Raw genomic sequence first — 20379 nt, 5'->3', positions numbered from 1 at the left:
CAAATCAATGTGACTGCGAGAAGCAGCTGGTTCATATTCATCAAAGACATGGAGGAAAGAAAATAAGCATGAAATAAAAATCATTTCTATCTGGACTTCAAGGTTTAAAAAAAGATTCATTTGATGAACATATTTATGACTGTATATCCTCTACAGGTGCACAGCACATGAAAATTGTGCTTGGAAGCATTGAATTTTTTAAGTTTTCCATTTTTGTACTTGCTGAGTGTAAAAATAAGACAAGTTAAAGTTTCATTGATATTCCAGTTGAGCTGTATGTGTGGTTTCTTACTTCAAGTCCATCAGATCCATTGATTTCCATCTTCAATTTGTTTTATCAACTCCTCCATGGAAAAACTACATGAACTGACTTCTTTAATAATGGCCAAAGTTTTCCAGACTCTTGGGGAAAAAGAAAAACAACATGACACCTCAGGTACGATGTAAATTGCTTTAATAAAACTCAATGAAACGCAGTGTAACAAAGGAACAGAATCAAACAAAAAGCAAGTAGATAACATTTACAACCACAAAAGAAAAAAAACCTGTACAACTCTAAATGGAGTAACTTCTATTTTTCCAAACGTTTTTTTTCTTCCTTTTTTTTTTTCATTTAACCATTTTGTGATGGCTGAGGGGGAACTGGGGGAAAAAGGATTCATGTCATGTGATTTTTATCTTTTTGTAAATTTTTTTTCTTCAAATACCATGACGATGAAGATGAAGATGATGATGATGATGATGATGATGAGGTGGTGGTGGTGGTGGGCCGGGAGTGTTATTTATACAAGATGTCGTAGTGGCCGGGTCTGTAGAGGAGGAAGATGCGGGGGTCGCCTCCCTCGGGGAAGACGTGGTGATTGACTGTCCCCCCCTCTCCTCTGTCCATGTACTCCACCAGGATGGAGACGTTCAGGGCCTGAGCTAAGGCGATGATGTGGATGTGGTCACTCTCTTTGGACATTGGCTCCACCTCCTTGGGACAGAAGAGAACAAAACAAGACGTCAAAGTCGAGTTTCAGACTCCTTTTTACATAACCCCAGGTTCTTCCTGAAGCGTGGCAGGAGGAGAGACGAGCCTCACCTGCTGACAGAACTCCTTGACGGACCGACCTCCCTCGATGAAGTGCTGAAAGAAGCCGTGCTCTCGCTGCAGGTATCCCGAGGTGAGCAGCCGCAGGTACACCACCACGTAGTCCGACACATTCTGGTCGTTGAAGGAGCTCAGCAGCTCCTGCAGGCTGGGCTGCTTCTCACACAGCTCGATCAGGTCCATGAACTGTCGGCACAGAGGCACACCTCACTGCGTGATTCAGGACGTCACCTGCCTCCAAGGGCTCATCTGATCAGAGAACCATCGGACTCACACATGCACAGACTGTTCAGCCAGACACAGAACCTTCTCACTTTAGTTTGGATATTAAAGTGTCCCAGAGAATTAATTAAAATAAAAAAGTCTGCCCTGCGCTGTGGCAGAAAACTCACAGTATTGTGGAAGTCTTCGATGGTGAACTCAGTGAAGCCTTCGTTCACCAGGTCCAGTTTACTTTTTGCTGCAACTGCTTTGAACCTGAGGACACAAAACATGCAGTACCATCAGAGTGGCTCGACACTTCTACCAGCAGGCCAGGACTATGGTGCCTAATTTCAGAGAAACAACTAAATCACATGAAATGAATCAAAATGCATGAACTGGATGTTTTTCCTCTTTGCAACAAAGTCAATAACACACTTGCTACTAAGTTTAAATGTGGCTGTTCAGACATACATGGACTTCAGAGTGTAAAAAGGACAGAGACATCATCCATCAACATCGCAGGTACTCAAGAGCGATGTCTGCAGTTTGGACATTCTTTATTATTAATGAGAACGACAAAGATAAGACACTATGTTCTACCAAATATCAAGAGGAGAAGGAAGACAGTTCATACGACACCAGAGACATCTGGATCAGCAGATTTAACTGCTCTGTGAATCCAGCAGCACCCAGCCATGTTTCATGCTAAAGAGTTCAAACACTAATAAAGCTACACACTAAACCTGACTCAAGTGTGACTGAAATACTCATTAAGTGTGTGGATAAGACTCTACGCACTGTGCCATCCACACTGCGGTCATGTACTGGAGCCTCGAAGGCTGCTGGAGGTGTTCACAGCAATGCACAGCCTTCATACTCTGCATTACAGAGTATGAATCAGTCTTTATGACTTAATAAGAGCTTGTATCGGCACTCTGGAACAGTAAGTGGCTTAAGATGATAACTCGTACTCCTTTAAAAAAGTGGCATCTCTAACTTAAACAGTAAACAAAAGCTGTTTGACTCCATGTTAATAGTCTTAGTTCCAAAATAAACCTTATAACGCCATCAAACTTGTTCTGAAAACCCGTTCTCAGTGCATGTGACAAAAAGCTTTGACCTAACAAGCACCCCAGTGGACTCAATTCCCGGTGGCTCTCACTTCTGAAGCTCTTTACTGTCGTCGAGCAGTGACTCCAGATGTGCAAACCCGAAGGCTCTGTAGAAGCAGTTTCCATCTGGTCGCGTCTTGCGAATGTACGAGTATTTTTTGTAAAGGTCCTGCATCAAAACAAGAGCACAGCGTGAACGCAGAGGCGGCGATGAGGCTGCAGTAACCCGAGAGCCGCTGCTGACGGTGGGCTGACCTTGATCTTGAGCTGATAAACCGTGTCTTCCTCGGAGTACTCTCTCTGCAGCACCGACAGGTCCTGTCTGTCCGACACTAGAGGGTTACTGTTGGCTATCTGCACACAAACACAGGGGAGATTTTCCTTAGTGCATGCACTGATGGGGCTGAACTGCAAGGAATTTTTAGTCCTCTAACAGTGTGAAGGAAATATTCACAACGTATGTTTGATCTGAATAAAGAGTAAAGCAAATATACGGTTGTATAGACTTCCAAAGCTGGGAGCTTGTACTGCAGGTGACAAGACATTATTTGTTCAACTTCACTCCTGAAGAAATGTGCTGAAGCGCACAGAAAAAGTGGCTTAGCCCACTCCATTAGCTGCAAACTGATGTTTGAATTCTAATTCACACAAGATTCAAACTGCTGTTGACTCGCTTACTGAGCCATCAGGAAGTGTTTTACACTTAAATATGTCATTTTCACTCTGAAACTGACTCAAGAAGCCAGTTCTAGCTGCAGATTAGACCCCACGATCTGACAAAGTTGTGTATGGAGAATAGGAAGAACAATAAAAACAATTTTAAAATAAGTCATTATGTTGTCCATGCCTTCCCAGGATGTTTTGAAAGTATAGCCAGAAATATTTAATCACATTTTAATACTGTATGATAAGGATACAGATCAAATCAGGTGCAAATGGAGAACGTGACATTCCTTTATTTACAACCTGTGAAATCGAAGTTTTTAATCATGATAGTGGCTCATGTGCTGTTAAAGATAGGGATCGTTATTAGTTTTAGATACTTGAATAACACAACACACAAACATAAAAACTGTAAGCTTGATGAGTCTGATTTAAGGGATTTATCTCACCTCTTGCTGAATCCGGTCCTGTTGAGCAATTATGGCCTCATCATAGGCAAGGCAGTTCACTCCTGTAAGAGGGCACGGACACAGTGAAAGGGATTAGAAACTGTAATACTGCAATATTATTTAATCATCTATGAATCCACAACCAAACGAAATGCAGTATAAAGTAAGACACTGCATCAGGTTTTAATGAGACATTCAGACAGAAATAAACCGTGGAATGCAAGCTGCACCTCAGTTTAACAGAGAGAAAACTAAATTTGGCAGTTGAGTCCTGAAGCATGGTGCCTACATGTGGCGACAAGTAACAGAGAAAGCTAAAACCACACTTAATGCGACTAAATAGCTACAGATCCAACTTTTTAAGCCGACGAGAAAGAAAGTGAAACCACAGACTTCGACGGAAGCGCTACAAAAGCTGTAAAAATGGCAACCATAAAGCGTTGGAGAGGACACTTGAGGAAACACGAGCTGTCAGGGTTAGCTACCCTAGCAGGGAGTGCGGAGACATCAGTTAGCATGAAAACAAGTGAACCCATAACACCAGCTAATGTCCGGCTGGCTCGACCTGAGCTGGGGAAAAACAAACAAATTCCAGCCACGGCGGAAAACCTCCCTCCAAATGTTCAACGGTTGGAAGTGTCGTGCGTTACACAACGTGTGTATATCGAACAAATGTCTCGTCTGTGGAGCTGCGCGGCTGTCACTAAACTAACGGTTTTTCCTTCTTTGTGTAGCATTAGCAGCTAGCCGTCGTTAGCCGCGGAGCTGTGGCCTCTGCCTGCGCCCCCACCGCGGCGGAGCCGCGCGGAAGCACGGCCGTGGCAGCGGCCGGGGCGCTCCGAGGGAGGTGGGTTTCGCTCGGTGGACAAACGGCGCCGGTGCCGGCAGCGTATTTTTGGCGGCGAGGCGAGTTGTCTCACCCTCCATCTCTCCCTGTGATGATTCCTGCTGCTCCTCCGCCATCTTAGCTGTCCAGGTCTGTTTCCTCCTCCTGCGTGACGTCACTAATCATGAACTTCCGCGCGGAGGCGCGCACGCACGCACGCACAGGCCAGGTGTTGCTGACTAGTTAGTTAGTTAGTTAGTTAGTTAGTTAGTTAGCTAGCTAATTAACTCACTACCTAGCTAACCTTTATTTAATTAACTTCCTACCTGTCTAGCTAGCTGCTAATTAGCTACCCTGCTAACTAACTAGCTGGTTAGTCAGTTAGCTAATTAGCTTCCGAGCTAACAGCCATTGGGTTAAATAGTTAATAGGCTAGCTGACTATAAGTTAGCTACCTAGTTATCTAACTTTCTAGTTAATGAGTTAATTGCTAGTAAACTGTGATTGTAATATCTGACCATTTTACCATAATAACAAACATGTCATTCAATGTGTTCAAACAGTGTGAAATGATTTTTTGCCATCACATTTCTTCTCCCAAATAATAACAGTGCTCTTTCTCTTGCCCCAGCTGTACTGTTTGTTTGTTGTTGTTGTTGTTGTTTTGGTTTTATTTAAATTCTTTTTTTTTTTCAAAATAAATCTTTATTCTCAGAACACTTTTCACACAAGTGTGAACACTGAATTTAAGTGAGTTCAGTGAGCTAGTGACGAGATGTGAAACAAGTGCACGAAACCAAAGTAATCATCCATTTTTTTATTGTCTGCTGTTTTTAAAGCCTTAAATTTGCCTTTAGTTTCACCTTTGAAGAGATGTGAGATGTTGGAAATGTGACCTGAGTTGAGATTACCAGTTTTTAACAATAAACACAGTCAGAATGTTTTATTTCCTCATGATCTTTTTTTGTTTGTTTGTTTTGCTTTATATTTTCGGGCTGATTTTCATTTTGTAATTCTGACAGGTGTTTTACTATGCCTAAAATAAAGTAATAACAATTAGTGTTTTAAAAAGCTTCAGTTGTACCGAATTATCAAAATACAACAAAATAAAGTCATCAAGGACAAATAAATCAATAAAAATAAAATAATTTTCTGATGTTATATGATGCTAATAATGTTTTTAAAAATTCAGCTTTAAGAAAATATTTTTTTAAGAGTTTTGTCTTTTTTATGATACATTATGCAACGTTCCAGTCAGTTAATAAAGACAGAAAATACATATACAACCAGACTTGTCTGAGCAAATTGTTCTTGAATTTGTGTCTCCTTTCCTCAAAGAACAAAACAGATCTCTTTAAGGAGAATGCAGCAGTTCACTGTAATAAAGAAAAGAAAATAAGATGAAAAGTCATAAAAACCTCTCTTGCTAAATGTTGAGTGTTATATTTTGATTTATATAAACTGTGTACAAAATGTAAGGAGATATGTATTTGATAGAAATAAAGAATATAGTAAGTATTTTTTTTCCTTTTCATTTAAAGAAAATTAAAGTGTGGGACTGTTCCTTGTTAATTCAGAATCAGACTTTGCAATGAAGCATTTTTATTGCCTAAAACTCACTTTATTTTCTCTCCTTTTGTGCCCAATTCATTTAGGGGACGACAACAAAATCAAAAGTCACGAAAGGCTGTGTCATCAGTCACAGGTAGGAGAAGGGAAATTCCCATATCCCCAGAGGGAAAAATGCGGCCAAAGTGGGAACTTTCCACTGCTCAGGTGTTTATGGTGCTTGTTCTGCCCACAATTTCTTCTTTTTTTTTTTCTTTCTTTTTTTCAATTTTGCTTATATTGTAAGTCACACAATATAACGGAATTGCAGGTTGGAACAGTAAAGCTTTAAAGTAATGGCTGTGTCTGTATCCCTCCTAACAATCCTTTCCCATATCCTTTACTCTCTTTTATTTCCTTACCTCAACTGGAACAACAGAAATTCTCCACCTCAGAGTCTGGTTCTGCAGAAATTTGAGTTGAATATGAACAGTTTTTTAGCTTTAGTTATGTTTTTGTCTAATGAGAGAAAACAAAAACAACTCTTGAATCCAATTAAAGTCTATCTGGACTTGTTAGCCATGCTTCATTGGGGAAAAGAAAAAAAACACATCTTCAGGTAAATAAAAAAAAAATCATGTACATTTATTTTCACCCATCAAAAAGAAATAAAAATTATTCCCACACAGGCTCCCATGTAATAAACAGAAATCCAGGCACGTGGCCAGAACCAGTCTTTCAGAGTTCAGTAGTTTGTGGCTCATTGGGGGTCCATGCACTTTCCAGCAGTACACACCAGGGGGCGCTGTCTGCAGCCACATTTCTGTCCCGATATTTACAGCCTGAAAACTAAAACACAATATTACACATTGTAAGAAACACAATAATACTTCATCGTTGCGAAAATAAAAAATAGAATTTTTTTTTCTTGGCACAATTTTCCCCACATCCGGGTTTGTAACAGAACCCAAAAATACTCAAAACACACAAAATATAATAAGAATAATCATGACAAAAGTCATAAAACCAACAGTCCACAAAGAAACATTGCATGCCTGGTTTTGAAAAAAGTAATTTCTCATGATGGATGGGCAAAACAAACAGAACATACCGATCTGTGGTCTCTGGGTGTATTTACACATATAGAGAATATTGAATAATCCCAAAAAAACTTATATATTCTCTTATTTTTCCTGTCTTGATTGTGTATATTTGCATATTTCCTCTGAAGCCTAAAGCCCTTTGTTATGACAGCTCCACAATATGATCTGGGTAAAATGCTTGAACATAAACAAAGAAAGAAACAAGGTGCGATTTGAATCTCGAGCAAAACACGTTGGTTTCGCTGTTGTGTCTGCTGTTGGACTTCTGATCTGATTAGTCGACAGGATTTAGCACCTCGTTCGTTTTGGTGGTTCACAGTCAGGCAAATGCATTTTCCAACGTTATTTCTTGGTGAGTAATAAAGACATCACTTTTCTCCTGCTTGTAAGATTAATTATGTTTTGAATCTAGAGCCTTGAAACCACCAGATTACTGTTTAATTTATTTTGATCATTATTTCTTCTATAAATCGTTAAAGGAGGGGGAAAATGATGCAGGGGAAATTTTATATGAGTTCATGCACAGTGTTTTGCAAGATGTGTATCAATTATATAAATAAAGATCAATTTAAACGTAAAGAAATCAATTGAAAAATTGAAAAATAAACCATTTCAATTTCAATATCACCCACATTTTGGAAGTATAATAGTACTCCCCCTTAAAGTAAACTAGCTGGTTTTAATTAGAAAATTCACAAAATATAATATCATGATTTTGAGATTTTTAGTGCTTCTTTCACTTTTCCTTTTGGTCTGATCGAGTTTTTTCTTCAGAAGTGAAGAAAGTCAAGCAAACAGCTCATGGCTCCAAACGACGTTATTCATCTATAATGAAATAAAGAGTCGCTTCAGAGGAGAAATACAGATTTCAATCAGAATGATGCAACATGGGGAAGATTTATGTGAGAAAACAGCTGGTATCAACAGACAGAGACGATTTCAAAAAAAAATTTGATAAATCATTTGCATATTTTCAGAGGACACATCGCTCCTCACTGGATCCAAACCACCTCGGCGCTTCGAGGGAAGACAATACGGAGGTATGCATGTTGCGGGCGTGGCCTCACACCAGCGAGCCGCCGGTGTTTTGGAGCGGATCCCACTCGGTGTTGTGTAAGGCAGAACTCAGCGCCGTCGTGGTTCACCTCACACTGAACGATGTCGCAACCCGGGTTCGTCTCCGCTTCAGCGTCTCCTGATCGGAATCGTCTGTTCTCCAGAGTTTTTCACTGCACTGTGGATCGGAACGGCTTGGTAGCTGCACGACAGGCTGAGTCTGAGGGGGAAACACTTGAGCTATACTATCTGGGCCTTGTGGATGAGGGAGGCGTGCGGCCCGCCCATGGGGCCGCCGGTCCTGGACTTGGGCCTCATGGTGCCGTTGGTCTGTTGGTAACGCGCGCTGAGCGCCTCCGACGCCTGCGAGCTGTTGGTCTCGCTGTCCTGGTCGTCGTGGTGCTCCTGGCTGGCGGGGCCGCCCAGCCCCTCGTCCACCTCGTCCTCGTCGTCCGGGTAGCCGGCGGGCGGGAGCCGGTGGGGCTTGGCGACCACGCTGCCCGGCCGGGAGCCGCTGTCCGACGGGATGACGGCGCTGCCGTTCAGCTGCCTGACGAGCTCCGTGGACGGCGCCGCGGGGAAGGACGAGGGCGCGATGGGGGGGTGGAATCGCGTCTCCTGCTGCGGAGAGCCACAGGGTTGCATCATCAGCATCACTGCGACGGAGGCTGGCGAGCGCATTGGCGAGCCAGCCGGGTCGCGTCAGGCTCCGACTTGCCCACTCACCAGGGATATGGAGCTGTTTCTCACATAGGTCTCCACTCGGAGGCGGCTCTCCTCGTCCCGATCCAGGGGCCTCTCTCTCCCCCGCCGGGAGCTGTTGTATAAAACTGGTCTGCCCAGGTAGTCGTAGGCCCCGCCCCCTCCTCCTCCCCCACGCCCACCTGAGATGGTGGATCGGCTGTCTCGACACTGAGCCTGCTCCTGCTGGCAGAACACACAACACACACCTCAGAAACGACAACAGGAGACGATTGTTCCTCCGCCTGCAGACCTCTCACAGCGTCAGATTCGCTGATAATGGGAAAGACGGTGTGTGTTGTTGACAGCTTGATAATCTCACCTCTGCTTTAAAAAAGTAACATTACGTAAATTTAAAAAACTGGCAGAAAAATTATAAACAATTTTGCATTCTTCTACATATTTTATTGTATTTCATTAATTAAAAAACAATGAAATCTATGACATGTATTAATTTAAAAAAGGTACATATGCATATTTTTTAATTCAAAATTACAGATTATCTCTGTGATTCAACTAAATGAAAATCATTTAGTTATCTGAAAACATTAATGTTAAAATCATTTTAATGAGATCTAAGGCTCATATTGAGCATCAATTGGACCTTAAATTGTGTAAAGCAGAGGGATTTATGGGTGAATTTAAGATTAAATGGAGATGAATGGGAATGCTTGAGCCTAGAGGAATCCCATAATAAAACTGAGGGATGCTCTTCATTCAGACTGGAGCCTCGATCCCAGAACCCCCCACCCCCCCACCCTGAGACTGACCCCGAGGGAAGACAGGCTGGTCCGCAGGGTGCCCTCCACCCTCAGAGGGATGTTTTCTTCTGTCTGTAACAATGAAAAAAACACGTCAGATTTGAGCTGAGATCAGGAGTTATTGAAGCTCTGCCTTTCAGAGGACGTGATTGACAGTGGCGGCGATGGAGCGGATTCAAGTCTTGATCACAGGGAATGTTTTCATGACGGCCAGCGGGAAGGCTCTGTCAGATCTCACAGGCCGAAAGCAGGAGGAATAATTCAGATGGCGGCTCACCGCTCCTCTGGTGTCGGTGCTGATGGAGTTCATCCTCCTGAAGGAGGCCTGCCTGGAGAGCGTGCTGATTTCCTCCCTGCGAGAGATCACGTGTTAAATCCCGCATTCTGCACGCCTTATTTAATTTTCATGCATTTTCCTTTGTCTCTGCTGTTGTTTTACACGTCCTACTTACACTGGATTTCACACTAATCCCCCCCCCCCGAACACACTCCGGCCTTGTTAACTGTCAGCCGCGCCGTGTTAATAAAGGCGGCCCGAGGAGACCGTTAAACTTTAATCTCATCCCATCTTAATTAAACATCACACACACACACACACACGCTCGCTCTCGTACTTCTTCTGAGTCAGCTCCCTCTTCAGCCGCTGGTTCTTGCGCTTGTGGTGGCACGTGATGGAGATGATGACGACCAGCATGAGGAGGAGCAGGCCGCCGGCCGCCGCCCCCACGATGATCATCATCAGGCTCTCCACGTCCGTCCGCCTCTCAGGAGGCACTGTGGAGGAAACGGGAAGGGTCAGAGGTCACCGACCCGCCCGGTCTCAGCTGGCTCTACTCAGACGGGCACCACGCTGACCTTTCACCTTGACCTCCACGTCGGCCTTCCCCACCCCCACTTCGTTCTTGGCCGCACACTGGTAGGTGCCGGCGTCCGACAGGTTCAGGGGTCGCCCGAACGCCAGCGTCCCGTTGTCGTAAGCGATGGCGCCTTGGGGCAGCTCGCCATGGAGCCTGCAGACAGAACAGAAACCGGTTCACATGGTGCAACCCAAAAAGGTTCAGGAGTTAGTTAAAAGACTTTTATAGGCAGGAAAGGGTTGAGATTTGCATGATTTCCCTAATTATTGCATGTTTTTAATTTTTCAATTTAAATAAATTAAGGTTACTGAATGGATTTTATCGCAGCTTTTTTCTTTTAATTTTGCATGTTTTCTCCATGTACACACACACACACACACACTTCTCTCGAGACACACTCGTCCAGTGTAGGTGTGCTTGCGTGTGACTCGTGGCGTCAGTTTCCTGTTGTTAGTTGACAGGAAGTGACACGTGCCGCTGTAGCCCTTCGGCTTCGTGCCTCCTGTTCCTTCGTAGATCATCTCCTGCAGTGGCTATTAATCGACGTTCTGCCGCCTCCAGTCTCCCCTCTTCCAACTCCTCTGCTTCATTATTTTTCCTCTCTGGACTCAGACCAACAACCCTGTGGCTCTACGAGGTCCTCAAAGGATCCACGCAACACAGGTTGAATCACATTTGAAAACAATATTAGCATTACTGGATTCAAAAATATGAAATGCATGAATTTAAAGACAAAGAGTTTGTCTCCAAGACGAGGTGGTTTGTAAAAACGCATCTCTACGAAATGTGCTCGGTCAGAGTTTGAAATCTCCAGCCCAGAGTGGTCCCTGTTCTTTCACTGGAGCGTTTCCGTTCGTTTTCGCGTGAGAGGCGGCTGGCGGAGCGGCTCCCGGCAGCGTGAGTCAGGGAGAAGCATTTCGGCGGCGCTCGCGATGGGTGTTGCCTCGGCGTTGTTGTTGTTGTTGTGTTGAGCACGTTAGATTCAGCCTGACCCTGAAACGCAGAGCGAGGCGGCAGGTTTCCACACACTCCTCACACCGGCCCGTTTTCAACACGCGCAACACATAAGATAACATCTCAGACAAATCCACATGTTCAGCCCCCCCCCCCCTTTTCGTTTTACAGCTCCCCCCTCTCCCCTCTCCTGTCCCCCCTCCCTCGTGTGAAACTGCCTCATCGACGCAAGCTGCAACACGACACTGTGACACCAGCTATTACTGACAAAGCCAACAGGTTTGCCCACTGCCTTGGCTGCGTGTGTGTGTGAGTGTGTGTGAGTGAGTAAGGACAAACCGACTACAACCAGACATTTTGACTGCTGACTTGGTTTTCTTTGTCAAATCTCATTAAACAGTTTTTTTTTATGCAAGACCTGTGCCCGGTAATCCTTACTCACTGAAGAAAGGTGTGTTTCCCGTGAGTAATTACACGCAGCGGCTGCATCGTCATCTGTGCAAAAAACAACAACAATGCGGCTGACCCCGAACATCGCCGCGCGCTTGTTTGTTGTTTGCTCGACCTGCACCTTGAAAAATGCGCAAACCTTCCCTCAACTGTCACTTGTGGTAATCCGCCGAGAGCGGCGCCTCTTCCACCTGCTCGTAATGCCCGGCTCGCATTTTCCGAGCCAAACCCGGCGCCACGCCCCGAGTCTAACGCAACCGGAGAGAGAGCGAGAGAGAGAGAGAGAGGGAAAAGAAAATGAGTCAAGCAGAAGAAGCCGAGGCATCTGAGTCAAACCCTCGTCTGGGTTTACGGTCGGTCATCGCCGCGTTTCGCAAATGACACACGGCTGTGTGGGTTTCCATCCACAGACAGAAAGGGTGGAGATCCTCCTGCCAGCCAATCCAGGAGGGTTTCCACACACACTATACACACCGCAGCGTTCCACTGGCAATAAAAACATCTTTAGTTTTACATTTTGTGTCAAACATGCATAAACTGCAAGAGCTGATATTTTATATACTTCAAGTCGTGCACTGTTTACATCCGTGCGCTCTTCCTTCGACGTGGAAAGTTGCACCTTCCCGAACCAACAGACGGATCCAGTTCAAACATGCACCCAGCGCCGCTGAAGCTCCGGCATTGTTTCAGCTTCTGTTTACACTGAATTATTCCTGTCTGAGACAAAATCACACCTATCTGAATTAATCCGCCCGGCTCACGTTGAACCGATTCTCTGTACATACGAGTGTCAAACCGCGCATGGTTGAGACATTACAGTCTTTATGTGGTAACTCATGCATCCCTCTGTTTTCTTTAGAATGACATTACAGGAAATACGAGAATATTAGAGGCTACAAAAGCTGTGATAATTATTAATGCAGGTGTTTCTTATAATAGCATTTAATACTTTGGCGTTTGGAAAAATCCAACTCCAATTTCCTAAAAATAACTATTTGGCAGCAGCTCGACTAAACGTGTGTGTTCAGTAAATACGGGTCCTGAGGATGACCTGAGCGCAACCTTCCATTTGCACGCCTTAAATCACAGGACAAATAACCGGAGCGGCTCCCGGGAAAGTAACAGTGATCAGACGCACGAGACGGTTAGTCATGCGAGAGCCAGACGGGGAGGAGGGAGGCTCTACCTGATCCAGGTGAAACTCCGCGGTCTGGGGTTTCCTCCGCTCACGCAGCTCAGGGCGGCGTTCTCCAGACCCACGTGCCAGTCGTCGCTGTACCCGGTCACCTCTGCGTCCGGGGGGTCTGGGAGGGAGGGGGATCAGTCGCATGGTTTATTAGCTGGAGCATCTTTTAACGTTGAGTGTGTGTGTCGTGTGCGCGCCACTCACAGTGGACCACCAGGCGGTTCTGGATCCGGCGGGGGCTCGGGAAGGTGGGGTGCCACACCAGGCAGTCCAGCTTCTTGCCGTTCATGCTCCTCAGGGGGTGCAGGGAGTAGAAGGAGGACACCGCCCCGTTGTCCAGCGAGCGGTTGGTGGACTGCCCGTTCAGCTCGGTGTCCCAGGAGAGGCGGGGGGGAGGGCGGGCCACGGACCGGCACGCCGCCGCCTGTCTGTACGACTGACCCTCCGCCAGGACGACGGGGTCCAGGGAGGAGATGGGGACAGCTGGACGAGGGGGTGGAGACATGTCACCGTCATTCACTGAGACTATCTGGTCTTTTTGTAAATAAGAGTACAAACACAACATGCAAACTACCCAATCCCCCAGAACTAAACTATAAAACTACTTGAAATAAACAGTCAGTAAGATATTCCTGTGTTTTCATTCCCGGTGGGACGAAGCACCATAGCAATGGATGGAGGGAATTATGGAGAAGACTGTAAACTAAATGACCAAAAGAGACAAAATACAAATCATTATGTGTGAGTTTTCATGTAGAATTAGGTGCAGAATGGTCCAAATGCTCACACATGACAGAAAACAGACCCAGGCCAAGGGCCACATTGGCCCAGTCTGCAATGTAGGGTCAACAAGTACCCGCAAGATGGATGGATGGATGGATGGATGGATGGATGGATGGTATCATTAGTTGGGGCTTGGTTGGTATTAGACTCCTGATTTGACCAGTCACATTAACCCTCTGTCATGTCAGTTCTCGGCGTGGCCGATCAGTTGTCATCGTTAGACGTACGACACGTTCTTAGCTACCCTTCCTGCCGAGATAATCCCTTAATGCGGCGAGATCAGAACGGCGAGGGTGGGGAGGGACTCACTCCACACGATGAGCGACACCGCTCGGTCAAAGTTCCCCGAGGGGAAGGTGTTGATGCGGCACGAGTATTTCCCCTCGTCCGACACCTCGGTGCTCATGATGACCAGCGACGAGTCGGTGGTGGGATCGCTGTTCCTGAAGCGCACACGTCGGGACCACGACCCGAACGCTGCAGAGAGAGGAGGAGGAGGGGGGAGGGGGTGACAGAAGAGATCAGGTTGAGGGAGTTCAGAAGTGACCCTCGGGGTTGCTTCAGTGGCTCTCACTTCCACGCACACGCCGACACGCTCGCCCGAAATAACATCACAAACTGCGCATTTGGCCGACCGTCCCATCCCGTTTGTCACAATTAGCATCAAATCTTAAATTAACATCACATAAAAATAAACGGTGTAAAAAAGAAGAGCGTGCCGGCAGCCTGGAACTGTTTCTGCAGTATCGCAGCTGCGCCGTCACCGTCTCTCACTTCATTTTACACTCTGCCAGGTCGTGAAGTCTTCGCCTCGAAGCGCCGCAAGTTCTGCAAAGAAGAGGAACTAAAGCCTAAAACCGACGGCTGACAAAACCGACTTGAAACGGCGTCGACGGAGGAGTCCGGGAGGACGAGAAGAAGCGCCTGGGCCTACCGGTCTGTCCGTCCACATGGTGCGCGGTGATGATCTGCTCCTTGGAGCCGCCCGGCTGATTCCGGTACCAGGTGACCTGCACCACCACGTTCTCGTCCGGCGGTCTGTAGCGGCACGGCAGGACGGTCTCCTCCTCGGCCAGAGAGCGCAGAGGTTCCGTCTGAGGGGGGTCCAGAAAGTCTCCCTGTATCACTGTCGGCAGAGAGAGATGGATTGAGGACAGAGACGACGGTTTAGACATTGGGTTTTATTGAACACAGGGCAAAAATCCAGGATCCATTGCTTCTGAAACCTTTCTATGGTTCCATCTCAAAGAAAACGCTACCGATCAAGGACATTTTCGGTTCATCAGGAACCCTTGAAATCTGTTCGAGGAACATTTCAGTCATGGTGACTAATAAAGCCAACAGAAAGTAGAAGTAAACGTGACACCGCAGATCCAATGACCTGAGTGCGATCTGGAAACGGAGGGTGAGGACGGGAGAGCAGCGCAGTGAAAACAGGCCGTCTGTCAGGAGGGCTGAGCACCACAGCAGATATGTGGCTCGACTTGTTGCTCGAGATGAGCAGAACGCACAGAATCCGCTTCGCCGTCTAGACCCAGCAAGGCACAAAGGGGCCTCACAGAACATCAAGGTCGAACCGCGACGCCTCTCTAGGCATTGTGGGTCTCATCTGGTCAGGATGCGACACTTTTTGTGAACCACAGATACGAGACAAGTGTTTTTTTGTTTTTTTTAACACTTCCCTCCCCCTATTTACAGATGCTAATCTATTGGGCGCAGACACAACAGGAAATGTCGCCTTATCTTCAAACTGCAACACACACACACACATCAGCAGAAGGAAGGTGTCGATTCCTCATTTTCAATATAATCGTTAAAAATCAAGTTCAGAAAAGCTTGCTGGGACTTGTCAGGTGTTCGTCTCGGCACGCAGTCACAATAAAACTGCGTTTCGTTCTGCAGCACACAATCCAAACAAGCATGAAACCTTAATTCCTCACTAGATCCCTGATGTTGGCGTGGACTGTACCCTCAGCAGGGCGCAGTCTGAAACGGCTAAGAATGAAGGTGGACGGCCTGCGGTAATGAGCGCTCGCAGCGTGACAAACCATATTTATCTAGCTGGAAGGACAATCGCTGCCTCTGTCAGGTAAATATCACCGCTACAGTAATTTGCAGCTAGAAACAGCGCTGCCTTGTTTTCACCATACGTCAGCGGCAGCTCTGAGCTAAATGCTAATTTTAGCATTAGCATGATGTTTTTCACTTGAGTTTTTTTGGAAGTAGATCAGATGAAAACGTAGGTAAAACGTCTAATCCTGTGAAATGCAATAAAGAAACAATGTGTGTAACGAGAACTTTCACTTTCCAAACAAAAGCTTTTCGGTGAGGCCGATTAGCAAAGTGTGTCTAACAACAATAAAGCAGTCAAGGACGTTGGTATTTTTCCAATAATGGAAATAAAAGAAATCCCACATGTGAGAGAAAACATATTTTGATGAGTTTTGTCCACTTTGTTCATTAGGTAGCTTCAATTTGTAAATCTGACAACCCGCTGGAAGAGGAGCAGAGGAGCTGGAACAATCACCCAAAACAGACAATTAGGTTGGAGAATTATATTTTTTATATTTTTTAGCCCAAAAGCCAACTCCACCCGAAATGGGTCGATTGAGCAACACAAGTAATCTGGGTTTTTAAAATAGGAGGGGAAATATGGGTGATATTCTGAAATATGTCTGGTAAAAGAAGCCCGACGTTGCAAATACTCAACATGCTGATCGAAGTTTAGAGTCAATATGAAGACTCAGCCTCTGAAATGGGATGCAGTCTTAATTTAAGGCTGAATATTTTCATAAATTCACTCATCGCCCGCTGTTGCTCTCAGTTTTGATGGAGGAACCTGGAGACGCTGTTTATGTCCAATCACGTTGGTGAAACAGACAGATTGAGATGGAAAACGACACATTCCTTCTCAGTGAGTATTTGGATGTTTTCTTTGATTGTCACCGTTGTGACCTTTCATGATGTGAAACTTGTACGTTTGGAGCAGGGCTTCCATTCATCCATTCATTTGGCTAAAAAGGAGCAAATCAGTCATAAATTATTTGTTTTCTAAACTGAAATCTGTGAGATTCACAATAAATCCATCACAGTGTTGACAAATCACATGTAGGTGTGTCGTTAATATCAAAGTTGTAGTTTTTTGTTGCACTTAATGAGATTAAACCACAACAATTATCATATACATATACATGTCACATACCGATAACTCAGAAAACATTTAAGATATGTTGAAATGTCAAAAATTACCTAATCATAATGTAAATTTTGATTTTTAGAGGTATCACAGTAGATTTATACAGGTCTTTTTCTCTCCTTTTATTTAGTTTTGTGTTGTTTTACACTTAAAACTTAAAAAAAGAGGTCAAAGGTGTACAAATGTGATTCCATGTAAGTGTTAGCATATTTTTGTGAGCTCACCAATAAATATATGAAACAGGGAAAAAAAAAAGGTTTCCACAGGTCGATCAGACAGTTGTACCACAAGTTTATCAATGTCATCAAACACACACTGACATATTAAACAATTCTGTGCATTATGTATTCGAGCTATAATTCTTCTCCAGACGTTGTTTCTCTTTAAATTCATTCGCTGTTAGATTATTATTGATTGGTTTATCCCTCACTTTTCTCACCTCAAACTACAGGATCAGTGTCAGAAAGCTACAACATATTTCTACATACAGGTCATTTCTGAAAAGCCACAGAGAGCGGAGAGAAGATCCCTGACTGAGACACGGCAATTACTCAAATACCCATTAAGTACTTAATCGGACAAAAACACAATGAAACAATTAGCTTTTCATTAGGACGGAGGAAGTCACGTCACAAAGGCAACGGCAGCAACAAACATCACCAACAGCAGCAGCTTCAGGAGCTGCATCAGGATGTTTTTCAGAAACTGTCGGGATGAATAAGTGGAAAGAATCTGATTCATGCGTTTACATGAAACTGATGACTGTTCTGCAGAATACAGGTGTTTTCTTTCCGTGTGTGTGTGTGTGTGTGTGTGTGTGTGTGTGAGACACTCTTAGGTGGAATTTGCCTGCGTTGCATTACTGGAATAACACTCATTCACTACTAATAGGAGACTGAAAGTAGTTGGTTTTTTTTCCTGGCCTAATATGCTTCTTGGAAATAAATATGATGCTGTACTTTTGGAATCCTGTTTATTTTCCCTATGAAGCATTTGCATCATGTGCTGCACAGCTGTGACGCTCAGAATGGGAATCAAGAATAAAGCAAGCTGTTAGAGGAGATGTGGAAACGCTGAGGCCCACAAACACATTAAAACTCATGCAGGAGGATGAGCATCGTCACACCAAAGAGAAGATCTGGGTCAGAACCTGGACTCACGCTCGGCCATGTTTTCTTGAATTTCCCCTAAATCATATTTACCTGAAGCCACAAAACGTGCTAGAGATCAGACAATAGCAGATCAGAGATGAGACCAGACAGAATGTTTATCTGTGAACGCTTCAGGGAGGCCGTGCAGACGGCCTGAAGTGTCTCATGCTCTCTAACCGGAACCACAGCATGACCTGAAAACATCAAGTATGTGAGTCCTGTTAGGTGGGGGGGGGCTGCTTTCTCTAACCACATGGCGGCATGTGTGGTTCATCAGAAATAGGAACAGGAGGGTCCAGCGGGCAGACAGGAGGAGGGGAGCTGCACCAACAGCAACCTGTTTTTCCTGAAATGTCAGGCAGCCGCAGGTGTTTTGCCAGCTCCGGGTGGAAGCCTGGCTATACGGAGTGTGCACAACTTCTGCATATGTGCAAACAAAACGAGGACAGCAACAGCTCGAGGATGACACAGTTCTGTAAATATTAGAGCTATATCCCTCCATACCACACCCAGATGGACAGAAGTTTGTTTACTTTATTGACAGAAAGTTTGTGCGTAAAAACGCTTCTTCTTACCCAAGATCCGCAGGACGGAGAGCGCCAGAGAGAGCCGGCTCAGCAGAGAGCTCATCCTCCCCCCAGACCCCGGAGGCCCTCAGCGCCGTGAACAGGTAGAAACGCGGTCGCTCACAGGTGACAGGTGGGCGCGAGGCGCACGGCGCGCGCTCATGCCGCGTGCTGCTGCTGCAGGACGGTGATCCCAACGCGGTGCGTAAAACTCATCCAAACTTCCATCCGCGCACGAAGGTATGGGTGAATAGATGAATTTGTTGGGGGGAAAGTGGAGTGGTTTAGTCCCGGGGAACAGCTGGAGTCAGGAAACGTTCGCCATCATCGAAGGAAGGCGCAGCTTTACCTGTTTGGGATACACCTGTTTGCGTTACGCCTCCCTCTCTCTCTCTCTCTGTCTCTCTCTGTCTCTCTCTCTCTCTCTCTGTCTCTCTCTCTCTCTCTCTCTCTCTCACCTGTTCCAAAAAAAAGTCACCTTTCCGGTTTGGTGAAAAACAGGCCGCGCGACAGTTATTCCTCGTCGCGTCTTTACTTGCTCGCGCTCGCAGCAGGAGCACGTGGGCCGGGCAGGTACGCAGCAGCCGTTTCAACTTCACGATCACAACAACCGGAGACAAAGAACCCGTCCCCGCCGAGGAGAAAACACAATGATGAGCCTTCCGTCCTGGGAGGATCGCAGAAAGCCGCGCCATTGTTTCACGCTCACGCGTGACCTCTCCTTCCACCCCGCGCACGAGGACAGCTCCATTTACAAATCAGTGTGATCATCCGGATCACAACACCAGTAACCACACGCTTACCGTTCAATGGAGCAGGGATCCCTGCGCTTTGTGTTCGGTAATTTGTTTTTCATCCAGTGGAAACGGGTGTAATGAAGACTTGTGGAAACAGCATAATGCTGTTAAATCCAACTTAGTGAGGCCGTATTCCCCCAAAATACCATCATACAGGTAAACAGACCATAATAAACAATACAAAAATGTCAAAAAACAGCGTGATTTGGTGAAATATAGCATAGTATTCATAAATATTTCACAAATACAGGTGCTATTTAAGTACAAACAAGGGTTGGGATTATGAAAACGAAATATTTAATAGTTTTCTTTTGTTATGTACAGCAGGCATCAGCTCCAAAAAAAACAAACAGATTTGAAAAAGTGAGGAGAGACAGCATCACTGCCATCATGTGGTCTCCAGGAAACACTGCTCATCCCAAAGCCACAACTTTTACATTCTGAGTTCAGAGAATTTCAACAAGCAGAGCAATACGAAGCTTCCCACCTCTCACAGGCAGGCGTCATATCTGAACAACTGTAAGAAAAGAGGAAACGGGCTCTAGAAAGCAGTACAGAAATCTACATTACTTGCTTCACAACGCTTTTTATGGCTCTTTTGGCACAAAGTCACAAATAAAAAGAGAAAAAGGAGTGAAAGAATTGGAAACCTTCCGTTTCAGTGCCTGGCTGGGTGTGAAGGGGGTAAAATTAAAAATACAGCCACAGTGAGAGCTACAGATAAAAAACATTCAATGATTTCTACATCCAGAGTATCAAGCAAGTCGTTAGAATTCACAAATTATTTTTTCTGGAAATGATCCACCTCTGTTGACTGGTTGGGATGAGTTTGGCCTGTTGGTGAAGTAACTTCAGGAGGAGGAGGAGGGTTAAGTACATGACT

The 20379-nt window shown here is 45.3% G+C and overlaps 2 protein-coding genes across 3 annotated transcripts; both read right to left on the bottom strand.

Annotated features, from left to right (window-relative positions):
- Window positions 1–437: 437 nt before the first annotated feature.
- Window positions 438–4507, bottom strand: LOC115386026 (ubiquitin thioesterase OTUB1). Its single transcript, XM_030088207.1, has 7 exons — window positions 4442–4507; window positions 3522–3583; window positions 2665–2763; window positions 2460–2578; window positions 1486–1570; window positions 1085–1279; window positions 438–976 (listed from the first exon to the last, which is right to left on the bottom strand). The coding sequence occupies exons 1-7, from the start codon at window positions 4482–4484 to the stop codon at window positions 779–781; spliced, it is 801 nt and encodes a 266-aa protein (XP_029944067.1). The 5' UTR covers window positions 4485–4507; the 3' UTR covers window positions 438–778.
- A 2012-nt stretch (window positions 4508–6519) lies between these two features.
- On the bottom strand, window positions 6520–19062 carry nectin4a (nectin cell adhesion molecule 4a). 2 transcript variants are annotated; one of them, XM_030088272.1, is made up of 11 exons: window positions 18709–19062; window positions 14721–14912; window positions 14096–14263; window positions 13208–13486; window positions 13004–13121; window positions 10412–10566; window positions 10171–10330; window positions 9834–9909; window positions 9566–9628; window positions 8781–8981; window positions 6520–8675 (listed from the first exon to the last, which is right to left on the bottom strand). In XM_030088272.1, the coding sequence occupies exons 1-11, from the start codon at window positions 18761–18763 to the stop codon at window positions 8295–8297; spliced, it is 1848 nt and encodes a 615-aa protein (XP_029944132.1). In that variant the 5' UTR covers window positions 18764–19062; the 3' UTR covers window positions 6520–8294. The 2 variants fall into 2 exon arrangements, with proteins under 2 accessions (XP_029944132.1, XP_029944133.1); XM_030088273.1 differs by having other exon boundaries at window positions 8781–8978.
- Between the last annotated feature and the right edge of the window lie 1317 nt (window positions 19063–20379).

The sequence above is a fragment of the Salarias fasciatus genome, chromosome 3 (assembly GCF_902148845.1).
Source record: "Salarias fasciatus chromosome 3, fSalaFa1.1, whole genome shotgun sequence".
Classification (NCBI taxonomy): domain Eukaryota; kingdom Metazoa; phylum Chordata; class Actinopteri; order Blenniiformes; family Blenniidae; genus Salarias; species Salarias fasciatus.
This window is presented reverse-complemented; position numbering and strand designations above follow the sequence as displayed.

Coding starts and splice junctions, on each gene's coding strand:
- LOC115386026 (XM_030088207.1), bottom strand. CDS start 4,484: ATGGCGGAGGAGCAGCAGGAATCATCACAGGGAGAGATGGAGG. Junction 3,584..4,441: donor ATCACAGGGAGAGATGGAGG/GTGAGACAACTC, acceptor GCCCTCTTACAG/GAGTGAACTGCCTTGCCTAT. Junction 1,280..1,485: donor TCGAAGACTTCCACAATACT/GTGAGTTTTCTG, acceptor CTGTGCCGACAG/TTCATGGACCTGATCGAGCT.
- nectin4a (XM_030088272.1), bottom strand. CDS start 18,763: ATGAGCTCTCTGCTGAGCCGGCTCTCTCTGGCGCTCTCCGTCCTGCGG. Junction 9,910..10,170: donor AGGGAGCTGACTCAGAAGAA/GTACGAGAGCGA, acceptor GATCTCTCGCAG/GGAGGAAATCAGCACGCTCT. Junction 8,982..9,565: donor CCAGCCTGTCTTCCCTCGGG/GTCAGTCTCAGG, acceptor GTGTTCTGCCAG/CAGGAGCAGGCTCAGTGTCG.